Below are 14,270 nucleotides of genomic sequence, written 5' to 3' on the forward strand. Positions count from 1 at the left end.
CCAACAGCTGCGATGCCAGCAGCCGGGCGCCGCTCTGAGAGCTCTCCGGCCAACCCAAGTTTTCAAACCACCGCTCCTTTCGGCTTTGCCGAGCGGTTGCAGGCCCCGGACCCGCCTTCCCGGCGCAGGCCGGTAGCCGTCACGCAGCTGCGGGCGCGAAGCCCCAGCCGAGCGGCCACCGCCCTTCCCGCCACTCTCCTCAGCCGGCCCCGCCACCTAACGGCTAACGGCCGCCAGGGGGCGGAGCCTGATAAAGCCCCGCCCTCCTCCCGCCAGCGCCACCGCTGATAGGCCAGCGCGGAGCGGATGCGTGACGCGCGGGGCGCGCCCGCCAGATTGAAGTGGCGTGCGGAGCGGCAGTTGGCGCCGCGATGGAGGCGCTGACCTTTCCCCGCTACAGCCCGGATGATATCGTCGCTTATCTCCGCAGCCACGTCCTGGTGGGAGCCGAAGCCCGCAACCTCACCAAGGCCGACCTGTTCGCCACCCTCAAGGTGTGTAAGGGCCCCTGGTGTGCTGTGGGGCTGCGCTGCGCGCCCCGTGACCAGAAAGCCCCTGTTAAGGCACTGCCGTATTCGTTAGCAGGGCTGCTTGCTGTTCCTTTAGCTGTATTTTAATGCTTGAGCTGCAAGGAGCCGGAAAGGAAAGCTTGTTTTTGTCTTGGTGAATTTGCTTTTCACGTGTTAAAAGGCAGAACTGCTTTGTTGTCCTCATCAATGCTGATCTGTGCCCTTTGCTTCCTCAGCCTGAAGTTTTGCACATGATTTTCATAAGAATTCTGCAGAAAGTGTATGGGATCCGCCTGGAGCACTTCTACATGGTATGTATGCATTGGCAGGGGGTAAGGAGATGCAAAAGGAGAAAAGAATTGTGCTTTCCCTGTGAAATGCTGTCAAATCTCCCTTTTATCACCTCACTAGAAAATGGCAAGTGGTATACTCTTCTTTTTTTATATATACATACATATATATATATGTGTGTGTGTATATTGTAATAAATGTTTATATATGTTATAAAAAAAACATACAGGCTTCCTGGGAATCTGGCTTTGACCATGGATGGATGAGGGTCTCTTAGAAGGACCTTTAGACTGGGTTAGAGGGGAAGCAAATGGTGCTTTTAGTGTTAATCACTTCTACTCTGTTAATTGAGAGGAAAGCAGGGTGAGGGGCAGTTGGTGGTCTAGGCTAACTGATATCCTTCTGATTAACACTTCATTTATCTGCTGTTTCTGCTAGACAGAAATGGATTCCTGATAGTCACCCAGAGGGTGGTGATGCACTGGAACAGGTTGCCCAAGGAGGCTGTGGATGCCCCATCCCTGGAGGCATCAAGGCCAGGCTGGATGTGGCTCTGGGCAGCCTGGTCTGGTGGCTGGCAACCCTGCACACAGCAGGGGGTTGAAACTCAATGATCATTGTGGTCCTTTTCAACCCAGGCCATTCTATGATTCATCTGCTAACTTGATAGCATCCTTCTGCCTCTTGACTTGTGTCCACCATAGATGGAAGACAGTCCTCATCTAATTTTAATGAGCTTACGCTGTGGGATCAAACCTGTGTTTTCTCCCATAAATGCACTCTGGTTATGTATTGGCTCTCTTTATTTTTCAGATGCCAGTCAACGTTGATATAATGTATCCACAGATATTTGAAGGCTTTCTACCTGTGTGTAATCTGTATATTCATATGTAAGTACAAGATAGCACTTTTTAATGGAATGTTTATAGGGAGTTACTAGAAGCAGTGGGGCACTGTGCCTCTGGTGGTTGGTTCCACTACTTGTCTCTGAGCAAAACAAAGTTTTCAGGTGAACAGGCGACAGCAATGTGGTAACGGAGTTTAATTCCAAGCAGGCAAATGAATGTGTTAGGAGGCTACATATAGTTGAGTTGTGTGGAGGATAATTTTATTTAAAAAACCAAAGTAAAACAACAAAAAGCTCCAATGCTTCTAATGAGTTCACTATTGCACCTGACAGAAGGATCTTAGGTACTTGTCTGAATTCTGTTTAGATGTATCTGTTGAAGTGATGTGAGTGTTACACTTGTAGCTTTGTTTTTGTTTTAATGGCAGAATTGATTCCCTCAGTTAAGTGAAGGAATTTCTTAAGCTGCTCTGCAGGTGAGTATTCATAGAAATCCTAAGAGATGCTGTAAGAATACAGGTTTTTAATGCTGATCTGCACAGTAGTCTTACTGTATTATTTTCCTGAGGCTTATTGTTGCTGTGTGCTTGCTGTGCATGTGCTCTGCAATGAGAGGACATTATCTGGTTTTAGTCTATGTGTATATAGTGCAAAAACTGTGTAATAATCACTGAAGATGTTTTGTTTCTTTGCAGGGAGCGCTTCCTTCCAGTGTGCCGGGTTAATGATTTTCAAATTTCTGATGTTATAAATCCAAGTAAGCAAATGCACTGTAAGCCTTGTGTTTCCTGGGCTGGTGGCCATTGCTTGTTATCTAGGCTCTTTTGTGTGACATAGTCAGGTGGGCAACTATTATGGAGATCTATCCCTGCCCACCAGCTACTCATCTGACCTTACAGATGGTTCTTAATGATGGTTCTCCATCTTACTCCTTTAGTAGGATAACAGTGAGGCTGTATTTTATTAATCTTTCTATTAGGTGCCATTTTCTGAATTTGTTACATAGCATAGGATTGCTGAGATCTGGCATTAAGCTCATAGTTGCTTTTCTTGCAGCCTGTGAAATCTTTGCAAGGTGAGCAGGGAAAGAGCTAATACTTATTCTTTCTTGCAATTTCTGTCTCTCCTCCAAATTATGCTTTGCCCAGTTTTCTCTAAGCAATTACAATGTGTGCAGGGACAGAAGTAGTGATGGTTTGTAACTTCCATTTCAGAGGCAAAGAGGACAGCTCGCTTCTTGAGCGGCATTCTCAACTTTGTGCATTTCAGAGAATGCCGACGCGAGGCCTACTTGGAGTTGCAGCTGAGCTATGTAAGCCTGATGCTGTTTTTCCACACTTAATGAAGTTACTTAATGTTAACCTACAATTGGGAACATAAAGGTTGTGTTTTTTCGGCAGTGTCCTAAAGTAATGTGAGAATCTTAAATATAGCAAGTAATACAAGCAGGTACCCGTTTGCTAAAAATTCTTGTACAGCTACATTACACATCAAATAAACACAACTACTGTAAATGGCTCCATGTAGAACTTTGCAATGCCCTTAGGGAAACATGTCAGTTCAGAAGAATGAGTGGCTGGGCTTATTGACATTGTAAAGTTTTCTGCTTGGTACCATGGCTGAGCTACTACTTTAGCTGTCAGCTGAGGTTTTTTTTTTTTTCTTCCCAGTTTTATTTGGTAGTTCAGCCTTGTAAGTGAAGGTTTGACACCTCCAATTGTTTGGAGAAAATATAGATGTAGTGATTGTTGGGTTGAAGCTAGAACTGCAGGTGGTTTCTCTCTGAATATCTCAGTAGTTCAGAGATCGTGCATGTCATGTGAAATGATGAGCAGGGGCCTCATAGGACTCAACAGAAACTACTCCTCTGAAACAAAAAGTTCTGAATGTTTAACTTGCAGAAATCTGCTATGGAGAAACACCAACAACTGGAGACAGCAAATCAGGAGTTAGAAATGAAGCTGGAGAAGCTAAAGTGAGTACGAGGACTGAAGGTCCCAGGATCTTTCTGTCTGATGCAGATAAAATTCCTTTTAGTCTATAAGAGATGTGACTGTGTTCAGTAATATGATTTCTTTTATTGTGAGACTAGAATGCTATAGGTGGCAGAATCTAAGTGTGTAGATGTAATAGATTGAGACACTGATTAATCTTTGTTAATGGGAGTGGAATTTGTAGCCTGTTTTTATTTATAGTTTTTTCATCTGACTAGCTTCTCCTCCATTTTGAGCCACATGCACCCATATGTATTATAGAGAAGAAGAAATATATATTATATATAATAAGGAGAAAAATATTAATATGCCCAATTCTGCTCCTTTAGGAGTCTTTAATTTGAGCAGGCTTCACTTCTCCTTTGGCACTTGTCTAAGTTTGCTGCTGGTTAGCCTTGTTGGGAAATAAAGCAGAAAGTATAGAGATTTGTGTTGCACTTGGTTACAGAGGTAGTTCTGATGGCATTAAGCTAGAAAGGCTGCTGGCAGGAAATAACAGTGTGGCTTTGGGTCTGTGTAGTTGCTTAGAGAAGATACTCTGATTTGTATATTGGGGGGACTAAAGAGGAACTTGATGTTATAGTTTGTTTTTAGTCATCTGTCTTTTATTGTTATATAGCTCTAGGAAGTTGATCTTTAACTTAATGGATGGGTGAAGCAGCGTTCCTCAGTTATTTGACAGATTTGCCCTATTCTCTGTTTTAGGTAGTTGAGTTGCACTGCCTACACCTTTGTCCCATTAAGTTTGTTTTGCTTGTAGGTAATAGGCTAAAAAGATGGCTAGCTCCCAAGATTGCTTTCAAAACCAAAAGCTTCTTTGCTGATAATTGCTCTCAGTATGTGCAAGGCAGCAGGGTCTCTAGCTAGCCATAGTTGTATCTCAATACAAACTGTTCCTCTGGCACATCACAATGTGCAGGTTTCATACTTCCAAGCAAAACTGGTGGAAGTATTCTTTCATGCCCATTTGTATTTAATGCTGTCATTAAATATATGGTCCTACTTTAACCTGTACCACTTATTTCTGAAATAGTTTTTTAGATGATGTTTTGCCTACGAAGGCTTATAAGCCCAGGGGAATAAGCTGTATTAATTTGAGACTGTTTCGACCTGATCCATGATGTTGCTGGCTGCAAAGCCTTTGGAGAAAGACTGTTTCATTTGATGTACTCTCACCTGACTATGATGATGCTGGACCTGTCTAATGTCTTTATTTTTTTTGCTTAGCACTGTTCCAGTTGAACAGCAAGCAGAGTTCAAGCAACTGTCGGATGACATTCAAGAACTGGAGCAACTTCTAAGCCATGACTATCGTCGGAAAACAGTATGATCTCTTTGTGTATTTCTCTGAACTGGTGCCAAGGCTTCTGATCAGCATTATTTCTGTTGATTTTTATTTTGTTCCTTGTCTCGTACAGAGAATAAAGCAGGGTGTTCAGATTTAAATCATAAGTGGTTATTGCAACACTAAGGCCTGTCTAATCTCTAGCATTACCTGTAAGGAATGTAAAACACGCATGAAATCAGATTTAGAGAACACAGAAATGTATTTGGTTCTTTCTTCTTGAAATACGTTATTGCCATGACTTGGAAGATCCACTTATTGTTGTTCCCTGTAAGTTCTTGTTTTTTCTTACTCTTGAATTTTAAGAATGAGAACTGGAGATGAGCCATGGCAGGTGACAGGAGGCCTTAGGAAGGTCACCCAACAGAATGGCTAACAAAAACAGCAGGGTCGATCACAGGATGGGATAACTGTCCAGCAATGGAACTTAAGACCTCATAGACCTCTTCAGCTGTGTTGGAGAGAGAGAAAAAGAATGTGGTTAGGTTTTTTTTTTTTTTTTTTTTGTTACTTTTAAGTCAAGTTTCTGCCATGAATACTGTTGACCGTGGGCTTGACTTCTATATTTGGAGGGCCTTCTGTTAGTGCAATTAGGCTGCAATTTTGTATTTTAGTCTTGGTGCACCGAAGGAACAATCAGTGGGATCTCTATGCGTGTCTAATAGAAGGACAAAGGAGGTAGTAGCTGTAGAGATGTTTATTTCAATTTGTTTTTTCTTTTTTTCCCTTAGGCAGCATTGCAAGAAGTGATTTCACAAAAGAAGTCAGATATTACAGAGAGGACCAGAAAACTGGTGAGTACAGCTCTGTGTAGGCTGTAGCTTATTAATTCAATTAATAGATAATCTTTGTAAGGTTAGATTATTCTCGGAGCTAGTTAATGTTGATGTGGTTACTAGTTGTGCTTTTTCATCTTTCAAGAACTGCTTCACTTTCATTCCATGGGAGGTGTGGTGCTCTTCCACGTGAGCATCACAGCTGACTTGGAAACCCTGCAGTGACTGCCTGGGTTGCCCTAGGTGAGGGGCTCTGAAGGAGAGAGCTGCTTACCACGTGTATTAGCTGGCAGGTGTTTTGTGAAGCACTGGGTTAAATACTGTTCTTACAACTCAGTGCTGTACCACTGAGTGTGCTCAGGGAGCAGAGTGGACTGTTAATTGTTTTGAGAATGTTGATGTTCACAGGAATTTTTTTTTTTAAAGGACTTCCTAAGAAGGAATGACTTAGAGAAAAGAATTTGTCTGGTCGTGAGATCATGCGACCTATGCTTCACAATTCCTCTTTACAATTGGCGACTTAAATGACCAAAAGTTCTCTTGTCCTTGTAACTAGAATGAACTTAAAGTGACAATGGCTACTTTGAAAGAAGAACAAGAGCAGCTGAAATCAAAAATTGTGGAGAGTCCAGAGGAGTTGAAGAATTATAAGGAGCTAATGAAGGAGACTGTTAAGAAACTCAAGAAATCCAAGGTGAGATTTTCTTTTCCCTTCCTTCACATGAGGAGATTTTAAACTTTAAAAGTGCATCTTACTGAACTTCCATTGTTTTAAACTAGTTTTTGAGTAACTTATACTTAAAGATCATTTATTTCCACACTCCCCTGTGCCATAGGCAGGGACAACTTCCACTAGACCAGGTTGTCCAAATACTAACAAGAAAGAAATGGGCAGAAGTCAATATACACAGTACAACGTTGACAGTAACTGCTGAACTCCCCTATTAATACTTTTTCTTTTTAAAGCAAGAGGTTATTGAGAAATACGAAGGCTATCGAGACCTGGTTGAAGTTCTGCCATCGTGCCAATTGGAGGTGCAGTTATATCAGAAGAAGATGGAAAGACAGGCAGCAAATGTGGAAAGACTGGCCAGTGTATTAGCAGAGGTTTGTATTACCTAAGTTAAACTTGGTTAGGGAGAACTTTTAATGTCAGTCCAAGTCGAGTCATTAGTAAACATCTGCTCTCTTCTCCTGTCTGCTCACAAAAGAAAGAATTTGGATCACTTTAAAACCTCATTATGGAAACATCAGTGAAACATAGCTGCTGCTTTGCTGGGTACCACTAATGTCCTTTTGGCCACTTTTAATAGTCACAAGCTTTGTTGCCATAGATACCTGACCTAAAATTGTTATCTGGGGGTTGATAGCAGGAAATGATGGAAGAAGAATGGAAGTGAGATGTTCTCTTCTGCGTATAGAGCTGAAACTAGAGCAAATAAACCGTTACTTCAAGATTACTTTATCTCTCAAGGTTTTAGTTTATTGATGTTACTATGCTAAACTTCTGCTGGTGAAGTGCTGGTCACAAAGTACCTTGCTAGTTACTACTAAACTGTGAGAATACAGTTGTTAAGAGCATTTAGGGAAAAAACAACATAGTCTTTTAAGTTATTTGTATGACATTTTCATAAAACCATAGCCTAAGAGCTACAGCAGAGCTCACAGCAGCTTCTATAAATGATACAAATAGTAATTTGTTCATTCTGATGTATTTCTAATTAGATAAACTGGGAGATAGTAAGGAAAGCTGGTCAGCTATCAGATCTTTAAAAAGCAGGAAGACTGTTCTGATCTTAGGGAACTTCTAACATGGTTTATCATTCTGCTTATATCCCCCACTTTGGTTTATTTCACTGCTTTTTACATGCTGCAGGTCAGAAACCTGGAAGACCAGCTGGAGAGTGCTCAAATCGAGCTGAAGAAAGGGAAGACGGATGAAATGTCCCTGAAGAGACTGGTCACTGCAAAGCATGAGAGGCTGTCTACAGCTGAAATAAGGATAAAAAAGAAGCGTGAAGATGTTGAGCAATATAAGCACACTGTATTTGAGTAAGGATGAGTTGATGTTTCTGCTTGCTGCTGCTCTGTGTCTTCGTTATGTGCTACCAACGTTCACGCCTGGTACAAACATGTAGCTTAGCGCTAAGAGGAAAATGAGTGATGTGGGATAGCTTGGTATGAAGACCAGTAGTGCTGCAGGCAGGGAGTTGGGGTCTCAAATCAATAATTGCAATGTGACTTGACAGCAATTCTTTTATTGGATCGCTAATTTAATTTATAATGCTTATTCTTGATTCTTTTATCTTCTTAAAGAGAATGTCACATTGGGATAATTTCCTAACTTATCAGGCTTCAACAAAGCCCCATTTGCCTTTCATGAATTTTTCATAATTTCCCTTGCCACTTTTGCTCATTATCAAAGATGTTCAAGACCCATGGGGAAATGGGGCTCGTATCTCAGAGGAGCATTATCCTGACATGATGCTTCTAAAACAAAAGGAAAAGTGTCATTTGATCAAAGCCTCTTAGCCCATCTCTCTTTCTACTGTATGCTAAAGGCAAGTTGCAGAGCAGTGTTTACACACAGCAGTCACTTCTGCAGTAGCAAAGTGTGGTGTTGTAAGGTCATGGCTTCCCTGATGTTCATTGTGCTGAACTGTGGTAAAGAAAGCTCATTATATAATGCTTTTGTACACTAATAGGAAAAGGGATGTGGAAAATTACTGGCTAGGGTTGCTTAAAAAAGATGGAAGAAAGGTTTTCTTTTTTTTTTTTTCCCTTTCTCCAAATCAGTGAGAGTGGAGTCTAAGTCACCGTCATGCAGAAAGGCAGCAAGATTCCTAGGCCTCTGCTCTTCATGTAGGGCACTGTATCAGCTGAAGGGAGATTGGAAGGAAAAGCAGCTTTTAATTAAAGAATGAAAATAATAGCCTAATGCTTCTCTGTACTAAATGTTGCTGCCAATTTATCTGTTTCTAATGTTAGATATTTCCCTTGAGTATTTAAATTAGATGCTTTGATAAGAAAGAAAGAAAGGGAGGTTGCCTTGATTTGGAAACAAGTTTTCACTGGTGGGTAAGAAAATGTGTCCTCACTGTTCCCTTGAGGTAGAAAGATATAAATATGCTTTCAGTAAGTTTGAATGATTTCAGCCCAATCTTCAGAGAAAGCAGCTGCTACAGTTCCAACTGTAATTATTGTGCAAATAGTATAAAGTGTTAAGTGTTTTCTGCAGATCTCCTGTTCCCACAGTAACACTGCTGATTACATGGCAGCTTACAGCTGGAGCTAGCTAAATTCACCTGCAAGCTTGGAAGGATTTGGAAATAATGTTCACAGGTGGATGGAATATGGGGATCTGAGGCTGAGGAGAATGTGACTTTCAATTGTGCTGAAACACCAAATGCAACTGTGTTGCTTTCAGACTCCTACATTGGGTCCTAAGCCTGTTCTGGCCTTCAGCCCAGGCTCTCTACATCTGTTCTACAAAGGCTCAAAGATGGAGTGTCCAGCTATCTGCAGGCTTCAGCTGAGTCAGTTCTATTGGAGTAATTGCAGTTTTGATTGACAGCAACTGAGGGGCTTCAGTGGATCCCTGTAACTTCATTTTGAATTCTGTTTTTCGTGTCTATACTGTTCCAGATAAAGGATTAGACAAATATCCACGTTTCCTAATTGTACTTTCAGAGCAAATAAACTCTTTGCAGTATTGTCTCTAGGAACTGCACTTGGCATGCTAATTAAATGCAAGTTTGTCTTGGGGCGACGTGGGCGGAGCTCAAGCTTAATCTGGAATTGGTTGTGTGGTTCAGTACTAATTTTTTTTTTCTCCCTCTTTTAGATATTTTAACAGAGTTCAGGAAAAGAGGGGTGCTGTATATGATAAAGTGACAGCAATTCACAAGGAAATCCAACAGACAAGGTTCAAAATCCAGCAACTGAATGAGAATGCTGAAAAAGAAGAAACAAAAGCTAAAGTGAGTTGTGTAGGGTTTATTTATTTGTTTATCTTCTAAAGGAAATCTGTTTGGTAGTCTGGAAATTGATATTCAGCTTGGTCTGTGCAGATGAAATAATTCTTATCAGCCTTAAAAACAGGTAAGCTGAGCAGGTGTTGGTTTGAGTGGATAGTGAGACAGAGAGCACTCGCTTATGATTCTGCTGTGATGCTAGGATTTGTTTGCAATGTGTCTGCATGCTGTATGTGATGTGTGGAAGAAATGGGCTTTGCAAACCTGGGAAATGATTCTGGAATGATATGATGGCCCAGTATTTTGAGAGATGAAACTGAACTTGTCCTTTCGTGTGTATCTGTAGCAGATGCTATCCTAGTTTCAGTGACGTCCATTTCTGTATCACAAACCTAGCTCTAAGCAGTCTGATTTTATTCATTTTGTTGGGCCATTGGGACCTATTCCTTGAGGCCTTACCTTCGTGCTGTAGTGACAAGCAATGCTGTAACCTCTTGATAGTCTTCCTCAAATAAAGGAACATTTGCCATGTTGCAAACCCATTCTTCCTACAGTTTCAGGAGGAGGATTGTCCAGGTCAGTTCTAGAAAGGCAGAAATCCTGGTAGGTTAGGAGTAAGGGATTGCAGTCAGCCTGTAGCATCTTCTATTTGTTTGGTGCTGAAGTACTGTCTGTGCTGGAAGGACAGCTATAGTAGTCGCAGGGGCAGAGGTCACAGAATCACAGGGTTGGAAGGGACCTTAAGGGTCATGAATCTCCAGCCCCCCTGCCACATGCAGGGCCACCAACCTCCCCAGGGCCCCATCCAACCTGGCCTTGAACACCCCCAGGGGACGGGGCATCCACAGCTTCTCTGGGCAGCAGTTCCAGCACCTCACAACTGCCATGGTAAAGAACTTCCTCCTGACATCCAATCTCAATCTCCCCTCCCTCAACTTCAAACCATTTCCCCTTGTCCTGCAGTTATCTGCCCTTTCAAAGAGTTGACTCCCCTTGTTTCTAGGCTCCCTTTAGGTACTGAAAGGCTGCAATGAGGTCACCCTGCAGCCTTCTTTTCTCCAGGCTGAACCAGCCCAGCTCAGCCTGTCTTTGCAGGGGAGCTGCTCCAGTCCCCTGATCATCTTTGTGGCCCTCCTCTGGACCCTCTCCAACAGCTCTCTGTCTTTCTTGTACTGGGGGCTCCTGGACACAGTACTCCAGATGGGGCCTCGCAAGAGCAGAGTAGAGAGGGCCAATCACCTCCCTGTCCCTGCTGGCCACCCTTCTTCTGAGGGAACCCAAGATACCATTTGCTTTCCAAGCTGCAAGAGCACACTGCTGGCTCAGGTTAAGTTTTTCATCCATCCATCACCCCCAGGTCCTTCTCTGCAGGGCAGAGGTCTTGGTGATACTGCTCCGTTCTGTGTTAATCTGCACCAGTGTGAATATTGTGCTGCTGTTTGACAACCTTAGTGTTGTGAGCACCAGAGCCATACAACAGATGGTAATACTGGGATTTTGCTTGTGGCTGCTCTTGGTCTTAGGAGGTTCTGTAACTTTCCTGTATTCTGTATACCAAGGAAGCAATAACTTTGAAATTGCATGAGACCTCTCTCGCTTATGCTTTATGCTTTATAAGGGTTTAACTTTTCTGATGGAGTTGTGTGTGGTTTTTTGTTTCATTTTACCTTCCTAGGAGATATACCAAAACCTGAAGGCTGGATTGGAGAAGCGTCACGATTCTCTCATAAAGACAGCAAAGAATTATGCAGCCTCAAGAGAAGATAAGATTGCTGAACTGCAGAAGGGACTGCTTAGAGTTCAGAGTCCTGGAAGTAGTTCTTAGACCTGCCTTCACTTGTATTCCTCTTCTGTTTATCTTCATATCTGAACTCAGCAACTTGTGCTTTGTGTGAGATGGAGAGTTATTCCAGGCAAAAAACAGCTTTCTCAAAAGCCATGACAGAACATATTTAACTTTCTAGACAGATCATGGTGTTCTTAGCTTGCTACTGGGGGTAAGAAAATGCTCAATTTAGCCTATCTGATTTGGCCAGTTTGGCCAGTACCTGATTTTAGCAGTAATAATGTAAGTCAGTCTAGCAAACACCAAATTGTTTAAGACAAAATTCTACTTTTTCTAGAAAGAAACTATCTTGGCAATGTTAATCTTGAATGACCTGGCACTTTGGGCCAGCCTGAGTGGACGAAGTGTTCAAGATAAGGCAGTAATAGCTGATATTCTACTACCATGACTGAATTAGAATTAAATCCTGATAGAGCTTCCATCTAAATACCAATTTTCCTGGTCGTGAATGTTGGTGTCTGGTGAACTCTTAAGGGTGTATCTTCAGAGGTACAGTTGTGTTAACTAGATGCTAGAACTTGTTTCTGCTCTTGGTGGTATTGGATCCTCACATATGTTCATTCATGTCCATGTTTGGGTGTTCAGTCCTTTAAAAAAAAAAAATAAAATACAACAGACAAACCCCAAACCAAAGGAATATCTGTAGCTTAACTTGTGATGGCACTTAGTTTGCCACAGTGTTTTGAGAATGCTTTTCAATTGTTTCAAGTACTGTCAATTTTTAAAATAGCTGATATAAGGGTATTTAATCCTATTGCTATGTTATGCTTCTTCTCCCCACTCTCTCAACTCACTCTGTGAAGTATTCCAATTGGAAAATAAAACTTGTTCTGTACGTTTGTAGGAACGTGTACTACTAGAGTTTTCCTCTCTTAAAGAAGAGAGGATTCAAGGCTGTACACAGAGCCTGAGACAAATCCTCTTCACTTACTGCAGCCCAGGCAAGCCAAAAGGTTGAAAATCAATGCTGTACCAGGCTGTGAATAAGCCTGTATAGCTCAGAGATTAGAAACGTGCAGGGCAAAGTAACTGCTAGGTTCTGGTTCTTGCTCTCAGAGGTTTTCTGACAACAGCTGTTGGGTAAAATAAAAGGCTACAATTCTTGGGGAAACAAAACTACTGGTTTCCAGGGACAAGTTTATGGATTTCCAGTAGGCTCTTGTGGCTTCAGAGGGGCTTGTCTAGTTGTCCCCAAAATACCTATAAGCAAAACATAACCAAAGCTATGCTTTAGCCAGAGATAAGTGATTCCCAGCTGTGAAGCTACCTGCTGCCTTTCAGGAGCTAATACTCATCTTGAACCATACAGTAAGGCAGTGGGGGGAGTTCTGGTGTGACCTGAATAGCAGTGCAGGAAGGATGGCTTGGTTAAGGCACTACAACTCAATTTCCCTCAAGAGGGCAGTGACATTCAAAAAATCTTCTTTTTTGGCTTGTTTCTTTTAGCAGTACATCTGTCTAAATGCCTATAACCTTCTGCCAAGGCCTAAATCAAACTTGCAGAACTCTTAAATTTCATAGTAGTCTTTTAAAATAAGCAATTTAAGAGACAAATGTATTGTGAAGCTGACAGAAGAAACTGGACAGGTTAGACTTAGTGGAATGAGACCTACGTAGCCTTCCCTATGGCCTGCTTGTGAAAACAGGCTATTAGTAACTGCTGTTCAGCTTGGCATGACACTGTTTATATTCATAGTTTGATTTTTTTTTTCCCACATATACTGTAGTAGAGTCATAGAATCTTTCAAGTTGAAAGGGATCCTTAAAGGCCATCTGGTCCTACTGCCCTGCACTGAGCAGGGACACCCACAGCTGCATCAGTGCTCAGAGCCCCTCCAGCCTGACCTTTATGTTTGCAGGGATGGCACCCACAGCTCTCTAGGAATCCTGTGCCACCTCACTGCTCTTATTGTAATAAACTTCCTCCTTATATGCAATCAAATCTCCTCTCTTTTAGTTTGAAACCATTTCCCCTTGTCCCATCACAGCAGACCCTGCTAAAGAGCCCGTCCCATCTTTCTTACAGCCCCTGCAGATGCTGACAGGCTGCTCTCAAGTTTCCCTGAAGCTTTTTCCTCTCCATGCTGAACAGCCCCAGCTCTCAGCCTGTCCTCACAGGGAGGTGTTCCATCCCTTGGGTCATTTTTGGCCCTTCTCTGGATGTGCTCCAGCTGGTCCACATCTCTCCCATACTGAGGACTCCACATCAGGATGCAGCACTCAAGGTGAAGCCTCGCCAGTGGGGAGCAGAGGGACATTTACTCTTTGTGCAGCCTCACTGGTTATCCCCAGTCACCTCCCTGTCTTCCATGTGCCTTAGCATAGCTTCCACTATTTCATATACTGGTATTTTTCAATTCTATGCTACATATTTATTCATAATTCATATGCTACATAAAGCTCATAGTAAAATTGCACTGTACAGCTTAGGCTAATGGACTTTCTGCTCACTAGTTTCAAATGCATTTAATTATTAACATTATTTTGTAAGTAACGAGGAAACAAATTCTTTAAAACAGCAGCCTTATAACAGCCTTCTGAAAAGATGCTGTCTCTGCTCCCTGTGCTCATCCTTCAGACAGACTTAAGTTGTCAGGCATCCTATCCCTAATACATGAATTACTTCAGGGTGAAATCATTACCAGTACAAAAATACTGACTGCAAGTGTGTATTTGCCACCAGACATT

General features: G+C 42.2%; 1 protein-coding gene across 1 annotated transcript; it reads left to right on the plus strand.

Annotated features, from left to right (window-relative positions):
* Positions 1-341: 341 nt before the first annotated feature.
* NUF2 (NUF2 component of NDC80 kinetochore complex) lies at positions 342-12,425 on the plus strand. The gene is made up of 13 exons (XM_042819640.1): positions 342-494; positions 746-820; positions 1,614-1,690; positions 2,343-2,404; positions 2,862-2,959; positions 3,549-3,622; positions 4,869-4,965; positions 5,718-5,780; positions 6,319-6,456; positions 6,729-6,869; positions 7,639-7,814; positions 9,607-9,742; positions 11,412-12,425. The coding sequence occupies exons 1-13, from the start codon at positions 372-374 to the stop codon at positions 11,559-11,561; spliced, it is 1,410 nt and encodes a 469-aa protein (XP_042675574.1). The 5' UTR covers positions 342-371; the 3' UTR covers positions 11,562-12,425.
* The last annotated feature ends 1,845 nt before the right edge of the window (positions 12,426-14,270 follow it).

Source organism: Centrocercus urophasianus, unplaced genomic scaffold (assembly GCF_019232065.1).
Source record: "Centrocercus urophasianus isolate 14NV4802_14NV808 unplaced genomic scaffold, USGS_Curo_1.0 seq_18, whole genome shotgun sequence".
Classification (NCBI taxonomy): domain Eukaryota; kingdom Metazoa; phylum Chordata; class Aves; order Galliformes; family Phasianidae; genus Centrocercus; species Centrocercus urophasianus.

Bases quoted from the DNA above. Each gene is read 5' to 3' on its own strand.
- NUF2 (XM_042819640.1), top strand. From the start codon at position 372: ATGGAGGCGCTGACCTTTCCCCGCTACAGCCCGGATGATATCGTCGCT. The intron at 5,781-6,318 runs GTGAGTACAGCT...CCTTGTAACTAG, and splicing joins CAGAGAGGACCAGAAAACTG to AATGAACTTAAAGTGACAAT. The intron at 6,870-7,638 runs GTTTGTATTACC...TACATGCTGCAG, and splicing joins TGGCCAGTGTATTAGCAGAG to GTCAGAAACCTGGAAGACCA.